This window comes from Dinoponera quadriceps, unplaced genomic scaffold (genome assembly GCF_001313825.1).
Source record: "Dinoponera quadriceps isolate SergipeBrazil2010 unplaced genomic scaffold, ASM131382v1 scaffold278, whole genome shotgun sequence".
NCBI lineage: Eukaryota > Metazoa > Arthropoda > Insecta > Hymenoptera > Formicidae > Dinoponera > Dinoponera quadriceps.
Window position 1 is genome coordinate 224,519 of NW_014554664.1, and position 24,169 is coordinate 248,687.

Consider the following 24,169-nt stretch of genomic DNA (forward strand, 5'->3'; position numbering starts at 1 on the left):
GATATTATTAGTCACGAATGGAATCAGTTGAGAGTTGAGAGAATATTTGAGTAAATATAAGACGTGGTAGAAACTTAACGTCACAAGTATTTCTACAATAACCCTTTAAGACCCGAGACATTTTTACTTGGAAACTTTGTATAAGTATTGTTTTCCTTTCAAAACTACCTTTGCGAAAAATCATAAAAAGTACTTGGGTTTATATGTGGAAATCCAGAAATCTACCATCACAGTTGGATGGTTGGGCATCTAGTGAGTCACACGTAAGATACAATGTTCGACCATCACAATTGTGGGGGCTTAAAGGGATAATCGATCCGGGTTAATTTATTGCTACGGTTAATTCAACTGTAGAATATGATCTATATATCCGTCGATATAAAATGATCATTTATATATATATATATATATATAAACGATCTTTATATATATATAAAGATATTTTATAAGAAACGTTTCGAAAGGAACGTTATATATATACGAATTTTTTTATACGAATTTATCGTATTCATTGTTTTAATGTGAAATTTATATTTTGTTATAAGACCAGTATTGGTTCTTACTTGTTCAATTCTCTTTTTGTTTCATCTTATCGACGAATATTGGAGCCTTTTTAATTAAAAATATTTTTGTTATATTTTCTATTACATTTTTGCACACCGACGTATCGTTTGTCTCACAGCTAATTTCCTGAATAATCAGGTTGCAAAAACGCTATATTTGAGCGTCAGCACTCGTATCGCGAAAACGAGCTAGACGAAGTTAGTTTCAGTGTGCGTCCATTAAGCTGGTGGAAAGAAATAATTCGTTCGTCTCAATTATTTTCCCAGATAGATAGAAAGCAAGATTCATATTTGGTTTCTCGACGTTCAAAGAGTTAAAAATTCGAGATAAAAACAGTATGTGAGGAACAGAGCGAGAGAGGAGAAAGCGTGACAAATACAAATAATATAACAATAATGATGAACCACACGTACACTATCGTCGGATAATTTTTTTAAAGAACACCAACCAGAGAAAACCAAAAGGATTTCACGAGGAAACGTCGAATTCACCCTTGCGGATGAGTTACTTAATGTTCTATCATTGGGTGTTTCGTGCCCGTCGGGTAGGCGGATAGGCAGCTTAATCGCGGAACACCCTTCGCATTAATCTGCACGTGTAAAAAGTATGTTAATAGATTTAACGCAATAATAACGTCGCCATCAATTTGATATCAGGGAGTTGCGCGGAGCCAAAGTCGAGGCCGCGTTCCGAAATTTTTCCGACATTAGTGTGTATATATATATATATATATATATATATATGTATATATATACACACACATATATAGGAACATAGAAATCAATCATTTTTCTGAATTAGAGGCAGCTTGATACTTTGGTAGTCTGAGGGTAACGACTATTGAGGGCGTCGAGGGAACCACAAAGACGACGATGCGAGAGAAGCAGCGTGTACGACATTCCTCGTGTAAACACATGTCACTTGTTGTACAGTAGTACGCGTCACTTCGCACGTCCGTCACGCGAGAGCGTCGGTCACGCATAGCAATTATCCGTTCCGAAATGTGCGAACGGCGGCTGAATGGCTCTCGCGCGATGGACCTTCCCACTCACCACACTACCTGTTGCGAGTTATTTGCGGGAGCAAATTTGGCAGGAATTATCGTTGTGTGTATTTTATACATGATGTACATTAGAGTCCTCGGATTAAGAATCGGGATTATGCCTTATTATTAGAGACAATGTATTGTATAAAAGTATATACATATACTGTGACGGAGAGAAGGGAGAGAGAGAAAAAGAGAAAGAGAGAGAGAGAGAGAGAGAGAGAGAGAGAGAGGAAAGACTCCGTAGAATGTAATCTAATTGACCGCATCGGGAGAACTCACACTCTCTTATCGCGTGTGTACATTTTGCCTGTGTGCGCGGATAGACGAGTGAAAGTTGATGCTTTTTTTTAATGAAATCTCAGACTACAGACAATATAATTGCGGTAGTCTTAAATATGATGCGGTAAGATGTCGCAATGACGTAACAATGGCAGCAGCGGAGCATAAAAGTTGTATGAGAGAAAGAAAGAAAGAGAGAGAGAGAGAGAGAGAGAGAGAGAGAGAGAGAGAGAGAGAGAGAGAGAGAGAGAGNGAGAGAGAGAGAGAGAGAGAGAGGGAATGGGTTGTCAATGGATATTATAAATAAGTGCTTCCCTCTTATAATTACTATAGCAGGAAAAGAACTACTACTATTATTATTGCTATTATTATTGTTATTACTATGATTATGTATTATCATTATTATAATTATTACGTTATTATTCACACCCTTTAATAGGAAGGGATGTAGATGAAACGGTATTTTTAGCATTTATTTTATAAAGTCGTGTATACGTATCTATTATACACGGAATTGGCGCGGCATGAGAAGCGCTTCTCTCCTGCTCGATCGAACATCACTTGTAAACCGTTTATGGATTCGCTGTTGATCTGTGTAAAACTAAAATTACACGCAAATTATACGCGCGTAGATTAAAAATGAGGGAAATTAATCTTTATACGATATTCCGCAATTAACCGAGCGGCGGAACGAGAGAGGAAGAGAGAGAGGGGGAGAGCGCACGAAAAAGATCATTAGCATTCGATTATATTTTCCTAACAACGAAACACACACACACACACACACACACACACACACACAACCCATATACAATGCATATCTTTCGACGTAAATATATTACGGAATTATTGTCGGATCATAATTGTAAGCGATAATTAATACGAAATATTATTACAGTTAGAAGCATAATTATGTTTACGCTCATCACGTTAGAAAAAGAAGGAGAGATAATTGTTATTTTTCATGATCTTTAGTTTATTTTTGCTGTAAGTGCGAATATGATATTGAGATATTTCAAGAGTTACTCATCACGGAAATATTATTAGTAGTTTCCTCATTATACGATGAAATTCACATCACCAAAATAATTATTTATATGTACATATACGTATATTGAAGAAAAAAAAAAGAAAAGTGGAAAGGATACATATTTACCTTTATCGCTTTTTCACAGCAATACACGGACGGAAAGTTACACGAGAAATTTAGTGCGGATGCGAAATGTCGTTTCGAGTTCGGCGAAATTAAACGTTATACACAAGACACAACACACACTGTGTAAGAGAGGAGTGGTTTTTAATATTTGTCTCGGTATGAAATTAGACGGATTAGCGTTATTATTGTTATTATTATTATTATTATTATAAGATCAGATGAGTTTGAATCAATTTTTTGAAAAAGCAATTGATTATAATAGAAATCATTCTGTTGTTACGTGGAGTGAAGAAAAAAAATAAGTTTTGAATAACGTTACCAAATTGTGTTTATATATGTTACTGTGCTAAAGTTGGCTCAAAGAGAGACAAACAGAAAGAAGAAGAAGAAGAAGAAGATCGTAAAGGCCAGAGGGGGGAGAGCCTTCATTCGCGAAATGTGTAACAGAGACTGAATTACGTAGAGGCCAATGCACAGATTGCCCTTTACACTTTCCATTATTTCAGCATTTTATATGAGACGGTGACGTTCGACACATATATAGGCAGGGATATATTTTTCAAATGCGAATGATATATTGTACAAATGCTAAGAAAGAGAGAAAGACAGAGAAAGCGAGGGAGAAAGAGGGAGAAGATTTTAGTCAATTCAATGCGTAGGAGAATCGTCATCATTGATTAATATTACAGAGTTATTAATTGCGGAAGGTGTATGTACAGTTTAGTATGTTATAAAAGAACCCACTGTAAGATACGAGCGGATACACGAGAGACTCGCGAGGTCTCGCGACTCGTAGAAAAAATGATCGTACCTTCCCCTATACTATAGCTCGCGCGGCTTTTGCGATCCAATTGCGCGGCACGAATTAGTGTCTTTTGTTTTTTTTTGTAATCCACATCACACGTTGTGTTATTTACGCGCGATAATATTGTTTACGGTACGCTTCCGGAATTCGTTTGTGACACTTGAGAAGTATCCGATCAACAGAGCGAATAATAGCGTACGACTCTGTACGAATCTTGTGACGAATTTGCCGACTGATTCCCGTACGATATTAGATTAATTAAATTAGATTAATTTGAAGAAAGGGGATTGTGAGACAAGGTAGCGATTGTGAACGATTATTGCGTGAGATTGAAAACACGGAACATTCATCGGACAATAACGTGTGCCTTTGATCACACAATTGTCCTTCCATTGAGTGTTTTTCTTTTTTATCTTGTACAAAATAATCGAGCTATTTTGAATCTCACAAACCTGTTTTCTCTACATTGGCTATATATCAGAGGTTGTATATCAATTTCGTAAGAATTGAGTTTAGATTAGACTAAATTAGGAGATAGATTATTAAATAAAAAAAAAAATATATATATATATTATACATAATTTGTTATTTTACGATATTGGAAAATGAGATATTAGGAAACAAAATTCAAGTGGAAAATTTGCAAATGATGACAAAGGATCCTTAATGAATGTCTCATTACGTAATTGATAATTGAAGTTTTCACGCGTACTGCTACATATCAATATTAATCGCGCGTATACAATATACATGTACATATAATCCAAGATACGATGTAACCGTTCGATTTCGTAAGGAATTTGTATTACGCATCAACGAACAATTATTAGTCCTCCAACATCAATCATGGCAGTGATAACGAGCTGCTTATAATATTTATATGCAGCCCGATACTGTCGATTCTTAATCGAAACTTCACTTAGAGACCGAAAATCGTTTTATTGTAATTATTGTTTAGATATTTATATCTACTTTACAGACTTATCGTTATTAAATGCTAATTGGTGCTGGTGTTAACACTGATTGTTGCATCCTTTTCATTTGTACATCTGTTGTTGTATAATTACCTTTCTCCACTTTATTCCTTTTTATGGCTCGGACAAAATCTCGAGAAAACGATGGAATAATGTACGGAAGAATATTTCCATGAAAGAAAAGAACTGCGCGATTTCAAAGAGAACTTGATCGCTCTCTTTTCTTTGTTTTCGACTGACGGTTATTCTGTCTCATTTCGCAACAACTTTCGCGATTTCTTCAGAGTATACGAGCATGCTCGAATAAACTACACACTCATTATGGTAGGATGTATTTTGAGGTTTTTTTATTATTCCGTGTAACATTCTCATTTCATCAGAGCGTGCACCACAGCTTTGGCGTTCAGTGACTTCAGATCCGTGTACGTCTGACCGGTCCCGACGAAGACGATGGGTTGACCGGTGATGTAAGTCATCGTGATCGCCGCACCGACCTGTGTGTATAAAATAATAATGTATCCATCGCGTTCGAACCAAAGGGGGGGGGGGGGGGAATAATTTTCTAGCATCTTAATTACAGAAGCACCTCGATTGGTATTATTACTAAGTTGGTGCAAATGAAGTGGCCGTTTATAAATATAAAGTTGAAACATATATTTTTTAAATTTAAAACTTACATAACTAATCAAAATAGTTTCCATCTACTTCGATATACTTCTGCCAACGTAATCTAAGTGCATTAATGCCCTTTCTAAAAAAATCTGGAGAACGTGAATCGAGAAACTCTTTAAATGCTTTTTTCACACTTCTTTATTGAAATTTTTGCCTGTCAAAAACGCATCCAGATACTTGAAAAGATGATAATCTGTTAGTGAGATGTCTGAAGAATAGAGAGGGTGAGGGAGAACTTCAATGTTCAACTCGGTGAGTTTTTGAACGGTTTGTTTTGCGATGTGTGGTCTAGCGTTATCGTGCAACAGCAACACGCCGTGTCTGTTGACCTATGCTGGCTGTTGAGCGCACAGTTTTTAGTGCATGGTGGCAATTTCTTTACAGTACTTATCAGAATTTATAGCCTCACCTTGTTTGGTAAAAGAATAGTGAACTTTTGCTAGACCACCATACAGACACCATAATTTTCTTGGGGTGAAAATTCGGTTTTAGAATGTGTTTCGGAGCTTCATTCCCATCTAACTACTGCGCAGAACGTCGGCGGCTGTCGTACAAAATCCACTTTTCATCACAAGTCACAATCCTGTGTGAAATTCCATCTGTATTCTGTCGCAACCGCAAAAAAGTGTAGATCTCCAAACATCTCAATTTGTCTCTCTCTGTAATTTCATGGGGGACTTATTTATCCAACTTTTTCACTTTTCCCAACTTGTTAAAATATCGGACGACAGTTGGATGATCAACTTTGAATCTTTTGGCAATCTCTCGGACTGTTAACCTCGGATCTGCTTCAACCATCTTCTTCAAAACAACGTCATTAATGACGGAAGGTGCGTAGCTGAGAGGCAAATTGTCGAGGTTTGAGTCCCCAGAACGAAATTTTTCAAACCAACGCCTCGTCGTTCTTTCACTTACAGTACTTTCACCAAATGCAGTATTAATGTTACGCGTTGCCTTGGCTGCAGTATGACCAAGTTTGAACTCGTACAAATAAATTATACGAATTTCTTTATTTTCCATCACGGCGTTAATGCAAACTTCTATGACTAACAGTACAATATAGAAATAAGGTTGTGTGCACTAAATCACGTGTGGACCATGTACTTTACACACAGTATACATACATTGTCCTTTATACGAAAGAAAAGTAATGTATAGGAGTGAGAAATTAAAAATACTGAAAATAGCCAGTTCATTTGCACCAACCTAATAATTAGCTGCCAAATACAAGTTATCTTTCACAGCTGATGTGTAAGAAAAATTTTTTGCATTATATGTTAACATGCGAGTTAACATGTATAGGTTTCTTGTGTGAGTTTTGCTAAATAATAAATATAATTAATTAGCATATTAAGAAATATAGAAAACACATTGATTTCAAAATGGCATCAAGAATACAAAGTATAGGTATGGTTCAATTAAGTTATTTAGTAATATATTTCTAGTATGCTGTAATGTCCCAGATTTCTTCCTCAAACAAAAATAAATTTTAGAAATAAAAGAAAAATGTTATTTATTTACAATAATGTCTTCTTGTTAATAATATTCAAAGGAAAATATTCAATAATATTCAATTTAAAGAAAACACAGCCAGAGTTGTAGTTATGATGATCATTATCTGCTTTCCTGATAAAAGTATTTTAAAGATAAGATCACAACTTTTCACTTCGTGAACATTGTGTCGTCAGAGTTATTATTACTCTCTATTTTCTTTTATTTTTTTTTTGTTAAAAAAACTAGTTACTGAACGTGAGCTATTGTGATCTAATTTCGTTTTAATGAGTTCATGTCGCGTAAGAAAAAAAAAAAAAATGAAAAAAGTGAATTTTTTCTTAAAAGTATGAAAATATAAGATGTCTTTAAATAAGTGAAGAAAATCGCTCCCATATCTGCAAAGTATCTGAATGTTACTGTGGCAATTAATGGCTGTGTTCAATTCATAAATCTAATTGGTGTATATCTTTAGATTCGAAAACTTCTGAATTAACGAAATATAATAACAACAACAAAATAAAAAGCGACAATAATACAAAACCTACTAGAAGATGCATCTACCTTATCGTCAATTGTATCGAACTTGGTCAACACGATACCATCAATGATATGAGGATTGACAGACTGGCTGTAGTCGGCCAGCGCCTGATTGAACTTGACCAGCTGATCGACGGCCTCGTTGCCCACGAGGGCCTCGCCGACGAACAATACGAGGTCCGGCTCGTTCACCTTGATCAACTTCGCCAAGGCCCGCATGAGCGGCTCGTTGTCTTGCATTCTGCCGGCGGTATCGACCAGAACAATGTCGAACTTGCAGTCCTTGGCGAAGCGGATCGCCTCCATGGCGATACCGGCGGCATCCTTACCATAACCTTTCTCGTATAGCTGCACCATAGACATATTGCCGTGTCTCTCCGGTGGATGCAGCGCGTTCAGGTGTCGCATGTGGGTCCGCAATTGCTCGACCGCGCCGGCTCTGTGAACGGCGAGATCACACTTAGTTAGTTCGTACAGTGGGGACCTGCACCTTCGATGTTGGGAAACGTGCGGGACGTGAAGTGGGAAAGCGAAGCGCCGATTTACCGGAACGTGTCGCACGCGGCGATCAGCACGCGGAAGTTGTTCTCGATCAGCCAGAAGCAGATCTTGGCCAGATTCGTGGACTTGCCGACGCCGTTCACGCCGCAGAACGTCATCACGTACGGCCGGCTGGTCTTCTTCGCCTCCAAGGCGTCGCGCAGAATGTCGATCCGCCGTTTGGGGGACAGTATCTGCACCAGAGCGTCGGTGAGGGTGGCCTTCACGGTGTTCGCCACGTTGTCGAAAGTGCCCAACACTTTGCCCTCGAGTTTCGTGCCCACGGAGTCGCACAGTTTCTGTGCGATGTCGGCGGCAACGTTCTTGGCGATCAGGTGGTCCTTCAGCTTGTCTAACACCGGCGCCATGTCGTCATGCTTCAACGATTTGCTGCCAACCAGGCTCTTGAACATGGAGAACATACTGCTGGTTGCGGCCTTCTTCTGCGACTGCTGCGTTTTGGAACGTTCCGTCACCTCGTGGTCGGAATCGTCGTCATCGTCTTCCTCGGACTCGCTGTTCACCTCGAGGTCACGTATGCCGCCTTTCATCTGCCCGACTAGCTACAGGATGTGACGAAGGTATTAACAACTTGGACGAATAGTAGTGCATGTATGCGTTACTTTAAACCAGGGTTGGATGATAACATGTCGTTTGTAACACCAGTACCGTTGCAAGTTTTACTTTTCTTCAGTGATTACTTGATAACTTGATTATTTGATATTATTTTTTTTCGTTAGTAACAATCACGCGATTAATTTTTAATATACTAGTAATGAATGTTAATATAATAGTAATAATTACTTTGCACATGTAGAATACGTACGTGTTGAATGCGTGCATGTCGAATGAGCGATAGTGAATTATAAAAAAAAAAAACAGAGAGACAATTTTAAAACTCTCGATAAAGAAAGAAAAAAAGAAACAAGAGTTGTAATAACTCGTTACTTTTGAGTAAAATAACGAGACATTTTTCAAAATAAGTAACGATAGTGGGAAAGAGTTGCCTTTTTAGAAATAAATCTTTCAACTTTGCTTTAAGCGAATGTAAAAGGAACAAAGAAAGCATTACAGTTGTATCGGCAGGCACGTAATCGCCGCTTTCTTCGGGCTTGTCTTTGGTTCGCTCCAAGGTGGCGAGATCCTTGGCAGTTCCACCGAGTTCCCAAATACGTGGTTTTTTGCCAGCTTTCTCAGGTTTCGGGCTTTTTCTGACAGAAAATCATCCGAGAGATGTTAGGTGTGTAAAAATGTAACAACTACAATGTAATTTAATGTTAAATTTTAATCCGGAGCGCTTACTGCTTGTCAGCTTTCTTCTTTTGACCCGCCATTTTCTGAGCGAGTTTCATGCGGTTGGCGATCAATGTTTCCTCGTCGAGTTCCCCATTGTGAACCACTTGTTGTTTCAGAGGTTCTTGTTTCGGAATTTCTTGTATCTTTGCTATTGATAAAAGTATCAAATAAAAGTTAGAAAATATTTAGTTATCTATGTGAAGTACATAGATAAAAGAAAATTAGAAAAAAACCTCAGCTAATTTTAATGTACGTTTAGTTTCTCGTGCAGCATATTTCATACTTCAGCATTGTGAATAAAGGGGAAAAAATAGCAGAGTTAATATTAAAAGGTAAAAAGCAAAGTAGGCAGCTAGAAAAAGTTCAAGCGTTGCTTACCGTGATTATCCTCGTTATAATTAATCCCCTTCTTCTTTTTACCTAAAAGTCGTTTCTTTTTTAAAAATAAACATTTAGACATAATCTTGGACCGTCAAATCCACAATTGCCAGAAAAATTAAGAATTTACTTCCAAACCCTGTTCTTTAACCCTTTCAGTCGCGATAAATCATTACAATTACAGTAAATATATTTTTTAAATAAAAATATTTTCTTCGTATGTGCGTGTGTGTATATGTAATCTACTTATTTATATTATTTAATAAACTGTTTTTCGAAATATATCTAAGGATAGTTTACTGGTCTTTAAAAAAAAATGATTTTTTACAATTTTTTAATAATTTTAATCATAAAATTTATTTTTAATTATATTAAATAAAATAAAATGTTTAAGGTTAACAAATAACAGATAATAATAATAAATAAATAAGATAATATAAGAAAATTTTAAAGATTTTTCCTACAGGAATCACTTTTCAAATTAAACTTTTGAAACATTATTTATACCTATTATGATATCCCTCTATTAAAATAACATTAAATATCCAAAGTAAAAAACCAGGAACCAGGACTGAAAGGATTAAGAAATAAGAATATGAGACAGCTCTTAGAAGCGTTTCAGCCATGCTAGGCGACGTGTTAACACGAGCCTCCTCCATAGTTTCCAAGTTCATTATAAACAGCAGCCTCACTGCGACACGTACCTGGTTTTTTCTCGTCCTTATCATCCTTTCTCTCGATCATGCTAGCGACTGTCTTCTTGGACTTCTGACTCTCATCGAAGGTGCGCATTTGCTTCGGTAGCTTGGCCTGCGCACGAGACCATTGCTCGGCCTGCTCGAGCACCAACCTGTAAGTATGCTCGAACTCAAAGTTAGAAAACCAACTCGCGCTTTCAAGCTCATTTTTGAAGCGATCGCGGAATTCCAGATGAACATCGTTCAGAAATTTGTCCACGTATGATAGCTGTAGTATCTTCTGATATGCCACTACAAATACCAGCTCAAACTCATTATCGAGTTTATATTGCAGACGCAGAGAATCATGCTCGAAGCTGTGATTGCCCGTACGTTCCTGCAAAGAACTTTGGTGATGTATATTTTCAGAAAAAAAATCCATTATATATCACACACTTCTCCACAGATTTTAATACAATATCAACACTGTAAATATTGAAGAAAAGATTTCACAAAATAAATCCTTTATCTTGAGAAAGGAATAAAATAAAATAAAAAATTAAAAAAATTCATTTTACGTCACATTTATCCTCTTCCATCATATATCTCGGTTCATTTTTTTACTCATTTCATAAATAGGAATAAGAAATTTTCCATGAGGCAACTGAATTTTAACAATCTCAACCATATGGTACATTTGAACCAGCTGTTTTTCTTTTAATTTATATATATTTAATGAAATTGAACTCAAATAAATACTCGTGTTTCTTCTGATTATTTTAATCAAATGTAGCTTTTTTTCTGCGTTATATGCGGAAATCTGCACACAAACAAAAAATCGACAGTGCCATAATATACAAAAAAATTTGTCGTTAAATCGCTAAAAACAACGTCGTACGAAGTTCTGACATTTAAAAGATAAGTAACACGGTGAATCAAAATAGTTAATTAAACAATTAGAAAGCGAACATTTCGAGAAAGAGAGAGAGAGAGAGAGAGAATGATAGGAAGGAATTAACGTTGAGTAATTTTTGGGTCAAAGGTCGGAAAAACAACGTCGTGACAGTGAAAAAAGTTGATTCTGATACTTACTTGCAATATGACACTTCTTATCAGTGCATTAACACTGGGTGCGAAGATTTGAGAAGTGCTCTGGAAGCACCAGAGCACTATACCGCCTTTGCTAAATATTGTGAAGAGATCGAGCATGATTTCGCGGGATGATTTAGCGAGAGAAATATAACGCACCGGACGTACACAACTACGACGTGTTCCGACCTAACCTAACATATGATACAGTTTGCTTACACGTCAAAGCACAAACGCAATCAGGGGATTTAAGCGAAAATAGGACAGGCTGAATCTTTGGAAAGTTGTCACTTAATGCAGGATTCATACAGCGTTCAACATTCGACGTACGATATCCAATAGGAGAGTACGTTTTCTGAGGACAAAAATGTTACTAACTAGGGACTCTAAGTTTCTGTTTACAATGGTGCCTTAGGCCATCAACCAATCACAGTCAATTTCTTAAAGCTTAAAACATTTAGACCTGTTCCATAATACGTCGTATGTCGCAGCCAATGGTCCAATGAGAGAATGAATTCTTTAAGAAAAAGTTCTTCTCATTGGACCATCGACTGCGATCCGACATCAGACTTCTCCAAATGACGTATTGTGACACAGACTTTAGAGAGAATTCATACCTTGACAGAAAAGCAGAAAGCAGAAAAGCAGCAGCCAATCAGAACTCACGTTGATAATAAACAGTAGATAAAGTAGAAACTGTCGACTATCAGCGAGAGTTTTGATTGGCTGCTGCTTTTTTGTTTTTCTGCCAGGGTGTGAATCCTGATCTATGTTTTTTTTGCGTCTTGTTTCCTGTTTTTTACTTCTTGTCTCTGTTTCTTCACGTATTGTTTTATCGACAATTGTGTGTTTTGTCGTTTGTCGCTTGCCTCAACTTAATACTCAACCTGAGTGGTCTAACATAGAAGATAAGAAGAGAGCAAAGAAGGATGAGTATAAACAGCAGAAAATTACTTATTGCAGCAAGTGAGAGTGATTTAGAAGAGATGGATCGTCTTATTAAAAGAGGGGTAAGTGTTAATTCTAAAGATAGAGATGGTAATACACCTCTACATTGGGCAGTTGAGAATGGTGATTTAAAAGTTATTGAGCTGCTTTTAGATAAAGGAGCGACTGTAAATATTAAAAATAACAAAGGTGAAAGTCCACTAGATCTTGTTAAACGTATTAATAGACAAGATATCGTTCAAATCTTAGAAACATCATTGAATCCAAAACCACAGATACAACCTCAATGTGAAAAACTATTAGACAAACAGTTTGAACATAAGGCAGGTCAAGTTTCACAGCTCTTGGATCAAAATATCAACCAGATACCTAGAACATCAAGACAACAAGATAAATTTCGACAAAAAGGTAAGAATACCAATATAGATACCCATAACAGGCAAGAAAAACTAGTAAATCCAATTCATGGTGACATTTATCGGTTAAAGATATTAATGCTATTCTTATATCGTGGAGTTTCTCATGAATATTCTTTTCGCTTAGGTACAAAAATAAAAGAAGCTAAAAAGTTTGATAATTTAGTGTTTGAATATATCAAAGGAGATGAAAAAATATATCGTTTTTTGCAAACTAAACATAAGTTAGATGAATCTAAAAAAATTACAGCGAGTAATTTACTATCAGAAAGTGATGATGATTATAATTTAATAAATTATTTTTTTTCTTATCAAGACTCTAAAAATGAAGAGTTATTTAAAGATGGTTCAATTAAAGATGTTATTGTTTATACTAATATTAATTTAAATTTTGAAAGCTTGAAAAGTGCACAAATTGGTGTAGAGAAGATAGAAGATAAAGATGATATTTTAGACATTGAATGTAATAAAAAACAACCCATGCGTTATAAATTCAGTGAAGATGTTGTTTCGCTATTAAAACCAAAATTACAAAATTATGGTTTAGCTATATTAAAAAGGACAGCTGAATATTCTGACAATGAGATAAGAGATTTTTTAAACCACCTTGTGTTTGCAGTAAATCAACCTAATGAAGAAGAGTTAGGTGAGATTATCAAAGAAGAGATAGGTAAAGAATTTGATTTTATCACGACAGAAAATATATATAATGAGTTCTTCATAAAAATGTTAAATTGGCTGCAAGGTAAAGAAAGAGGTATGTTTCTTTCTTATGAAGAAGGAAAAGAGTTCTTTAAAGAAATGAGAAGAGGAATTTGGTTTGGTGTGAGGGATCCGGTAGAATCATTTATTGGAAGAGCCGTGCAATTGGATAATTTACATAGAGTATTGCACGGTGAAGTTAAAACTGTAATATCGCAGACTATTTCCATAAGTGGTCTTGGTGGAGTGGGTAAAAGTGAACTAGCTAGAAAGTATATCAATAAGTACAGCCAAAAATATGATAACATTGTATGGATAAATGCTGAAAGTTATCAAACTCTTGTAAAATCTTTTCGTAGGTTAGCTTGTGATAAATTGAATATTAATACAAAAAATGCAAATAGTAAAGAAGAGGAAATAAAATCTATAGTTCAAGAAGTGTATACATCCTTTTCTAATAGAAAGAGTCTTTTTATTTTTGATAATGCTGAAAAATACACAAGTCAAAATGAGTTTGATCATGGTATAGATAAATTTTTACCTTCTGAACCATTGGATAACTATATCAAGCCGTATATTTTAATTACTTCTCGTAATCAGAAATGGTCAAACATACAAGTATTACAGTTAGGTGTATTTGATGAGGAAGAGGCAACAGAGTTTATCAAAAAATCGCTCAACATAGAAAATGATGCACAGAAAAAATATATTAAAGAATTGGCGAACAGATTACAGTTTTTTCCTCTAGCATTGCAACAAGCAGTAGCATACATAAGGGTGCAGGATGAGAATTTAAAAAATGTAGAGTCAAAGTTTACGATTAGCGATTATCTAGAAAGGTATAGAGAAAAAACAAAGGAGCTTCTTGATTTTAAATTTCCAGAAGACAGCGATAATGATTATAGTAAAACAATACTTGCAACTTGGAATGTTACTTTAGATATGGTAAGGCAGAGAGAAAGTGGTAATGATGCTTTGGATATTTTAAATATTGTATCTTACCTAGCTCCTGAAGATATACCTATAAAAATAGTTTTAAATTTAATAAATGATGAAACAAAATTAAGTTCCGCTATTGAATTACTGCAACAATATTCAATGATTAATTATAATTTAGAACATAAAATGCTTAATTTACACAGACTGGTACAGCAAGTGACAAGAATACAGTTAGAAGAACAAAATAGAGAAGAAGAGATTTTAATAAAAGCCCTAATGTTATTTGACAAAAATAATGTAAATTCAGGAAATGTAGATCATGCAATATCTGTTTGGAATTATTCAAGCAGGTATAATACATTAGTAAACATGTTTTCTCCTATTTCAAGTTATATTAACGTTGAGCTTATTAACAGCGCCAGGTACGAGGAAGCATATTCATTTGGGTTAAAAGTATTAGAGCTATTAAGTTCTCCATTATTAGATAGTCCTTTCACTTGTGATGGTCTTTTATCAACAAAGAACAATATAGCTGGAGCACTTCTAAAACTGGGTAAATACGATTTAGCTCTGAAAGTTTTTCAGGAGGTTTTTAATATCGAAAAAGTTATCTTCGGACGGTCAGATCATCCTAAAATTTTAACTGTAAAAAGTAATATAGCTTTAGTGCTCTGTAACCAAGGTAAATATAATGAAGCCTTAAAATATTATCAAGAAATACTTGATATTTATAAAATCACGTTAGAAGAGAATCATCCTCATATTTTATCAACTAAACATGATATAGCGGCAATATTACTCATTCAAGGTAAATACGATGAAGCTTTACAAATGCTTCAAGAGATATGTAATAGTGAAGAAGTTACTTTAGGAAAAAATCATTCTCAAACTTTAAATACAAAAAATTCTATTGCAAGTGCGCTTGGCCATCTAAGTAAATGTGACGAAGCTTTACAGATATATCGAGCGATATGCAATATACAAGAAGCTGCTTTGACAAAAAATCATCCTGAAATTCTACTCATAAAGAAAAATATAGCAGGAATGCTATTAATGCAAGGTAAGTACAATGATGCTTTGCAAACATATCAAGAAGTATTTAATATTGAAAAAGAAATTCTTGGAGAAAGTCATCCTGATGTTTTACATACTTACCGTCATATAGCAGAAACACTGCGACTACAAAGCAAATACGATAAAGCATTAGAAATTTATCAGGAGATTTTAAATAAAGAAAAAGATATTTTTAATTTTGACCACCCAGATATCTTAATTACACTATATAATAAAGCACTTGTACTTGATAGTCAAGGCAAATATAGTGATGCTTTACAAATTTATCAAGAAGTATTAAGTAAGAGAAAAGCTATTTTTGGAAATGACCATCCTGATACTTTAAAAATAAGTAATCGTATTGGTATAATATATTCAAAGCAAGGGGAATATGATAAGGCACTCCAACTCTACCAGAAAATATATCAGTTTCAAACAAATAATTTAGGAGAAAATCATCCTGACACTTTAGCTACAAAAAATAATATAGGTATGGCACTTTACGGTAAAAAGGAATACGATCAAGCTTTACAAATTTTCCAGGAAATTTTTAGCAAGTTACAAAAATTACTTCCTAAGCATCCTGATAATTTGTCTACAAAGAATAATATAGCGTTAGTACTTTTAAGTCAAAATAAACATGATGAAGCTTTGAAAACTTTTAGGGAGGTACTTGTTTCTCAAGAAGATATTTTGGGGGAAAAGCACTATAGTACTACAATAACAAAGGATAATATAGCAGCAATACTTCTCATACAGAGAAAACACAGTGAGGCTCTAAAAGTTTGGCGGGAAGTGTTTAAAGGGTTTAATGAAATTTTAGGGTCTGAACATCCAGATACTTTGAGGATTAGTAATAACATACAATCAATATTAATGTCATCTAATGATCTATTAACTGCTGTAAAGAGAAATAACTTCAAAAGGATAAAAAGTTTAATTGAGGGAGGTGGAGGAGACGTTAATACTAAGGATAATGATGAAATAACATTACTACATTACGCTGTTAATAATGGCGATATAAATATTGTAAACATTTTGCTCAAAAACGGAGCTGATGTTACTCTGATTACTAATAAAGGTAATACACCATTACACATTGCTACTTCTAAAGGTCACAAAGACATTGTCGAAGTTTTGTTACAGTATGTCAATCGTAATAAATTAAACGACTTTATCAATGCTAAAACCACTGCTAGCGGTACTACATCACTTCATGTTGCAGCTAAGAATGGTTATTTTGATATTATCAAGTTATTATTGAAACATGGTGCAATTTATAACATTAAGAATAACGAAGGTGAAACACCATTTAATCTTTCTAAGGACCAAGATGTTAATTATATACTGAAATTAACTGAAGAATTATTTGGAGATGCAAAAAATTATAATGTTGATATTATCAGCAAGTTAAGAGCAGTAAAACCTGATGTGTTTGTAGCTGTGGCAAATGCTCGCAATATTCAGGGAAATACGTTATTGCAAGTTGCTACAGCTAATAAACACAAGAATATTGAGAGTAAATTGTTAGAAATATTAGAAACATCAGACCAAAATTTACAAAATGTCAATATAGAAACTAGAGTTAAAAGTTTAAAATTTTAAATGACGCTGTTGAAATGTTTATATGTGATCTAAGTTAATATTGTGTTATATCTAAATCAGTTGCAACATTTAAGTTTCAACAAGCTATAAAGTCAAATTAAGGAAAAATAGGTACGGAGAAAAGAAAGTATAAATTTTTAATATGTGGGCTACTTAATACTGTAAATTATACTTGCAGGTTTATTGTCTCATTCTATTAGAAATGTCTTTTATTAGTTAAGGAAAGTTTATATAAAGCTTAGATAGCTACAGAAACTTAAACATTGCAAAATAATAAAAATATTAAATATTGAAGTTAGATTGACTCATACATTAGTTATCTTATTATATATCAACCTTTTGTCAAGGTATAAAAAATAAATAGTTTGAGGGGTGCGTCATGGAATATGAACAGTAAGTAGGCATATTAAGTACAATAATTACTGACAATGATTTAGTTGAGAGTAATATAATTGAAAAAATAAAAAAGAAATTCAAAAAACGCGTCTAGATACTATACCGAGAGTGGGAAAGTTATAAGTTTTTGACATAAATCATATATTCAACTTATAAGATAATGAATCTACTTTGAATGATATGTTTTGTTACATAATTATAATTAATATATATTATAATATATAATTGTTCTACTGGTCATAAAAAGACAACAGAAGTAAAAATGATAAGAGGGATAGATATTGATGAAGCGAATCACAATAAATGTACTTTATTAAACTTTGCTGCTGAAGAGGGAAATACAGAAATAGTAAGTAAATGCTGCGACGTTGCGGCGCCTCTTTTGCTTCCCGGCGTTTCTCTGCAAGTCGCAAAAGAAATCAGTCGTGGACACATCGAAGCGTGCCATTGCGCGGATCTCCAGGAAGCAGATTGATATATTTAAGATTTTAGAACTAAATAGCCTGTTTGTTACATTCTTGTATTTGGCGCCTCACCACGAGCTTCGCTACATTGGAAAGCGATTAGGACCGCATCGGAAGCCACCAGAAGTGCCACGGGGATTCGGCGACTCGGCGAGGTGATGAATGCGACGAATCATGGGGCCGCTCGTGAGTTGCTGCATCGCGCGACGATTTAGCCTCCCCTGCATAGCTCGCAGAAAATAAGATGCCGGTCGCAAACACAGACGATAATCAAGCAAATGCAAAGAGCTGATCGTCACTTCACGTTTGCGTTTGCGATTTGTTTCTTGAGCTCTGTGAATATAAACAGGGCTGAGACTATCGCTATCCACAAAGGAGCGTCGTCAGAAGTTCAGCTTGGGAAGTGGACTCAGGAAATTCGCGTCGAAGGAATTCCGTTGGGGTGAGAGGACGGTCCGGATGATTCCATCGGAGATTCCCGCAGACCAAAGGACCCGAAAGGAGGATACTCGGAAGGTAGAAACTGCCGCCCGAGGATCAGCGAGCAGCTACAAGCCTGCGAACGTTTCAACAATTCCACGACGCATATAATCCTGATAGATAATTGAGAAAAGATGACGAGATAATTGGTTTGTGCTATCCTACGTGTTATATAAGTGAAAGGGGCTGATGCAGCATCGATATTTTTATGAGAAATTTGCGAAATACAGCTATATAATTGCAGTATTACGAATTTCACTTAAACTCCATCACATTATTTCATAAAAGTTGTGTTATCGGAGACCAGGTCAACATCGAAACAATCAAAATTATATTGAATCGACGTCAACAAAACGACAAATATAAAGCATGATCTGCAGTATCAGCTAGACAAAAATACGATAGAATTTGAGCATGAGCCGTCGACGTAACGGCAAAAAAAAATAACAGAGAATGCCATTTACAATATAATAATAATAATTATGATTATTATTTTATTGGACGCAATAGTTACAGAATCGTATAGAAAACAAAGAATTATCAAGGAATTTGGTATCTGAAAGAGGTGGACGCAAGATGGATTCGAGAAATTCGCATCAAAGAAATTCCGTTAGAGGACGACAGGACGTTCCAGGTGATTTCATTGGAGATTCCTGTAGACTAAAGGACTCGAAAGAGGACATCCGGAAGACCGAAACTGCCATCCATAAGGATTAGCATACGCAGATTACAAGCCTGCGAACGTTTCAACAATTCCACAATGCTCATAGTCCTGTCGCGAAAATAATTGGCTCGTGCTACCCCACATGTTACATAAGTGAGGTGATCGTGATGGATATAGTATCGACGAGAGATCCTTCGCATTCTTGCACCTCGACTGTCGCTGCTACGCTCTTCGATGCCGTTCACAAGGATCCAGGCGAACACGTGGCTGAACTGTGCGAGATATTGTATGGAACGGTGAGGCAGCCCTTTTTTTTATTGTTAAACCACGAACTTTCGTAGAGCCGATCTCGTAGTGTCGATTGTTGTTGAGGCTGGTTGCCTCGGTAATCTCGCGTGAGATTATTGGTGGGCGGACCGAGTGGAATCCGACGAGTGACGGGATTTCGTGGCTCCGAGCATCGTCCCTGTTGAAAATTTCCAGGTGGATTCCCGTATAAATCCATAGGAACTTGTGTGAATCCATATAGCATAATAAAAGCTCATATAAAAATCCACACAGTGTGTGTACTTTACAGGATACCTATAAGAATCCACATAATTTACGAAACTTCATATAGGAATCCACATAGATTCTTGAATTTTTGGCGCAAATCTCTGTGGCTAACCACGGGATCCCATATGGATTCTTTATATGGGTTCCCACTTGGATTTTTTCAACAGGGATAGGTTTAAGATAAATGGGCGCAAGTCGAAAAATCTTGAATATAGGCTTCCTGGAGACTGAAAACAGTAATGTCTAAGGCTCTGCGTCACGAATGTTGCGTAGCGTTAGGATTGCGCTGTTAATCTCGCGTATAGAATAAGATTTCGTTGTAAAATAGGGTATCGCATTGCGGGAACATTCGGTCTTGTCGCATAATTGTCATGTAGTTATCGCGTTATTCTCGTTAACCTCGTTCTCTTTTGTTCTTAACTTTTCTCTATTCTTCCTGTTAGTTTTTTACGACTTCGTCTTACGTGCTTCGTCGTGCATCGTCGCAAATACCGCATGTTGAGTTTAACCTCGACCAGCGTGAGCTGGATCGAGCTTGGTGATGATGTCACATAGGAATTTCGCGAGCGTCAACTTACTAGTTTGTCGTTGTTCTTCGAACGCAAACTTATCAATTTGTCGTTGTATTTATCGCGCACAGCGCGACGCGTTTTCAGGACTGCGTTTCTAGCGACCATTGAGATGACAGCCCCGAGCACAATTACCTGTATATTATTTTTTTTGTTAGTTTTAATTACTTTTATAATAAATGTTATATTTTCTTTTGTTCTGTTTACGAATTACGCTTCAATATATTGTTTATCCTTTCTGTTACTATCTGTCTTCCTGCGTACTTACATGCGACCTATCTCGCATCTCTTCGTTCGATGTGTTGAACTAGTTGTGCTCATTTTTTCGGGTTTTCGCGAGTCATTCGGTTTAGTGTTGACGGCTCTGTTCGGTTTTTGCTGCCAATCTGCTCGCATTTCCGGCAACAGATTAGCAACAATCTGATATAACAGATCTTGTGTTAGATTTGTTGCCTTTCTGCCATCAAAAATTTGTAGTAGGCTCTTCTCGAAATCTATTTGCGCAGGTTTGGCTATTTGGTTAAGCAGATGCTTAAGTTAGACTTAGAATATTTTTCCACACGGTTTACCGAATGCTTGAATACATGCCAAACGCTCGCGGAAAACTTTATTTTCGACTGGACAAAGTCATTGGGATCAATAGCTGTTTGATCATCGAAGTCGAGCAACGGCGATTGCGACTCGGAGTGGATGGATGACCCAACCGCTTGGAATCGGAACCACGGAAGAATATAAAATGACTTTTTTTTTCTTTGTACATGGTTGATGGTCTCAGCAAATTTTCCTTTAAGTCTCAACATAGAGGAAATGACCAAAAGTTTTTTATAGTATTAAAAAGCACAGTAGACTGAAAATCATTTTTACTTCATTTGACTTGTCGATCGAAATTATTATGACGTAGCAAAAATAACGTCAATGAACTTTGATATAATCACGTTATATATATTTATATATATATATTTTTTTATATATATTTATATATAAATAAATAAATATATATATATATATATATATATATATAAATTATNTTTGTTTTATCTCGTTTGTATCAACAAAATTTTGTTGCAAACATTATTTTGTAATTATATATAACTAGTATCAGTAACTAATCGAAAATTAACTCCAAATTTATTATATATATTTAGATAGAATCTACTGTAAATTTCGACTTTTAATAGACCGCTACAATCGATATTGATTCGACATCGATTCGACTTTGATTTTACTTTTCATTTCTGCCTGGGATATCATATCCATTAAATGTCATTTTGCGACGGCAAAAATAGAACTATACAATTGAAAACAAAATTACTTATTATTTAATATCCAGTTATCTAGGATTTATATATTAAAATTGGTGAATTAATGGATTTATCTTTCGATTAGTTTTATACGGATGAACACTGGATATACAAAATCCTTCATAAAATATTTATACAAAGAATCAATTTTTATTATGCGGGAGATGATTAGTAGTAGTAGATGGTTATCTTCCACACACTATATTTCTATTTTCTCCTACATGGAACGGCATAAACTAAGCGCTTGGATTTGCGAAATACAACATATGACAACATCATGAATTAGAATGAGGAAACTTATCAATATTTGGTTATATACAAGGTTGGTATCTTGCTAACGTGCTTAGCCAATAATAATAAGAAGTAGGAGATTTATTTGTGTAAAGTATTCGTGGTTTACTTTCCTAAAGATGTCCAGAAGCACAATGGAACAGGAATTAGAGTTCACTGACTCAGGTAAAGTAAAAATATATAGCATTCTAAGTAGATTATGTAATGATCACATCGTTTTAATCATATTGATTTGTTTAGCATCCGTCACAAAAGCAGAATCGATTGAGAATACGGAAAATATGACTATGAATCTTACCGATAAACTTGTTACAAATTTGATAACAGTATACGATATTTATAATAACTACAATGGAAGCGAATATACATCACGTCAAATTGAGATGCTTAGACAGTTAAAAGAAGATTTATACCGCCATTTTTATGAAATAACTAATTTGAAAGATCCTAAGTTCGACGATATTATAATTCTTGCAACGTCTTTTACCTATATGGTTTATATAAACAGACCATGGAAGAGGTTGTTAGAATATGCTCTTATAAACGAATCGTATATCACACAAAGTATGATATTGATAAAGGACAAAGAACTGGATTGCAAAGCTATTCTTATAGCCATGGCTAATTGTCTAGAATTTAGTTATATTTATTTAACCTTGAATAAACCTAAGATATATTTACAATATGCATATAAAATTTTTGATATATATTTCGCATATACGAAAGGCGAAGATGAGTTTCCTGCTCCTATCGATGTTTTAGTTTCTCTGGGTATTGGAAATGAATCAAATACGATAATGGAATTGCACACATTGTATTTGATTAATTTACGTCAGTTATTCGACTTGAGGGACAATTACAAATATAGACAGATAGATTTTGAAAAAATAGCATTGTATAAGCATAAGTTATTGAAGAATCTAATGAAAACGGTACCGTTATATATAGACCACGTTACATGGGCCTACGAAGTAATACATTTAGCCGAATACTTTATGTCATGCGATCACTTTAATGAATTTAAAAATCATCTTTGTGCTGCGTCTGTTATGATGATAAGATTTCACGATGAAGTATTTATGAAAGATAATGCAGAAATATCCACAAAAAACAAGAATCTTCAATATGACTGTTTTAAAAGCATTTGCTCTGTTATTGAAATGATTTGGGTGAGATATGGACTTGTTATTCTATATTTATCGAGAAAACGATTGCAACAAAAGGGAGAAAAAAATAATCTTTGTGAAGAAGATGGATCTAAATTAGAATCCATAACGCAATCTAACAATAATTCCACAGAATTACTAATACTTATGGATACAGAAGAAGCATTTAAAATGTTTACTTATATAGATTCAGATAATTATATTACAAATTACAACGATGCTAAAATACTTTTTATTCGTATTCTCGAGTTGCTTAATGATATCAAAAGGGATACATTTGCTTCGGGATCTGTAGAATTTCGTGCAGAAATTGCACAATATACTTCAAGAGCATACAAATATTTTGCGTCTTTTGAACAGGATTCAATCAAGCACATAAAACTACAAAAACGGAGAATAGATGTGTTACAAGATTTTTTAAAATCATTATATGCAAGTGGTATAACAGACGATTACATTTTTATATGGTTTGAATTGGCAGTTGTTTATTCTACTGTGGTAGATATAAAGATCAGAAAGTTATTGGTAGATAATCTAACTGAGGAAGAATTAACCGAAATTAATCCATTAGTTAAAGATAGTGCATATTACCTGTGGTTATATTTAAGTAAATTTGAACAGAAAAATGTACAGGCTAAGGAATATAGTTATCAAATCATGCCTCATTTTAGTCTAAAGCATGAAAAAGGCACAAAATATGTAAGTTTCATTAATAAATATTTAAGTCAAAAATATGTATAAAAATGTAATGTATCACAGATTATCTTGTATAGTGTAAAATAAAAAAAATACAAAAACATAGGATTTTGAAAAATCTATGAATCTATGAATCTTTTCAAAATATAGTTTATGCAAAAAGATTATTTTATATCGTGCGCGTACAATTAGTATCAGTAAAAACAGAACATCAATTATATTACATCTATGTTATAATTTTTCGTTAAACCATGTAAATACAAGAGAACACATGTGTTATATTACAAATTTACCTGGATTAGTACAATTTAGCTGTAAGCAAACCTGTAGTATTATTTTTAAATGTATTGTATTTTTTGAAGGAGTTGAATTTAAATATATATTTTGTTCATAAAAATAAGTAACTTGTTCTTAT

The 24,169-nt window shown here is 34.7% G+C and overlaps 3 protein-coding genes across 6 annotated transcripts; 2 read left to right on the forward strand and 1 right to left on the reverse strand.

The window, feature by feature from the left end:
* Positions 1-1,280: 1,280 nt before the first annotated feature.
* Positions 1,281-11,629, reverse strand: LOC106740631 (signal recognition particle receptor subunit alpha homolog). Of its 2 annotated transcripts, XM_014611861.1 has the most exons (8): positions 11,513-11,629; positions 10,448-10,817; positions 9,744-9,785; positions 9,372-9,513; positions 9,142-9,280; positions 8,076-8,632; positions 7,554-7,968; positions 1,281-5,320 (listed from the first exon to the last, which is right to left on the reverse strand). In XM_014611861.1, the coding sequence occupies exons 1-8, from the start codon at positions 11,627-11,629 to the stop codon at positions 5,195-5,197; spliced, it is 1,908 nt and encodes a 635-aa protein (XP_014467347.1). In that variant the 3' UTR covers positions 1,281-5,194. The 2 variants fall into 2 exon arrangements, with proteins under 2 accessions (XP_014467347.1, XP_014467348.1); XM_014611862.1 differs by lacking the exon at positions 9,744-9,785 and having other exon boundaries at positions 5,195-5,320.
* A 634-nt stretch (positions 11,630-12,263) lies between these two features.
* Positions 12,264-20,544, forward strand: LOC106740649. 3 transcript variants are annotated; one of them, XM_014611899.1, is made up of 2 exons: positions 12,264-15,067; positions 15,323-20,544. In XM_014611899.1, exons 1-2 carry the CDS (start codon positions 12,439-12,441, stop codon positions 17,170-17,172), a joined length of 4,479 nt encoding a protein of 1,492 aa, XP_014467385.1. In that variant the 5' UTR covers positions 12,264-12,438; the 3' UTR covers positions 17,173-20,544. The 3 variants fall into 3 exon arrangements, with proteins under 3 accessions (XP_014467385.1, XP_014467384.1, XP_014467386.1); XM_014611898.1 differs by having other exon boundaries at positions 12,264-12,865; positions 13,001-20,544; XM_014611900.1 differs by having other exon boundaries at positions 12,264-12,865; positions 13,493-20,544.
* An 824-nt stretch (positions 20,545-21,368) lies between these two features.
* On the forward strand, positions 21,369-24,072 carry LOC106740611 (KIF1-binding protein-like). The gene has a single exon (XM_014611817.1). The coding sequence runs from the start codon at positions 22,012-22,014 to the stop codon at positions 23,797-23,799; it is 1,788 nt and encodes a 595-aa protein (XP_014467303.1). The 5' UTR covers positions 21,369-22,011; the 3' UTR covers positions 23,800-24,072.
* Positions 24,073-24,169: the final 97 nt, after the last annotated feature.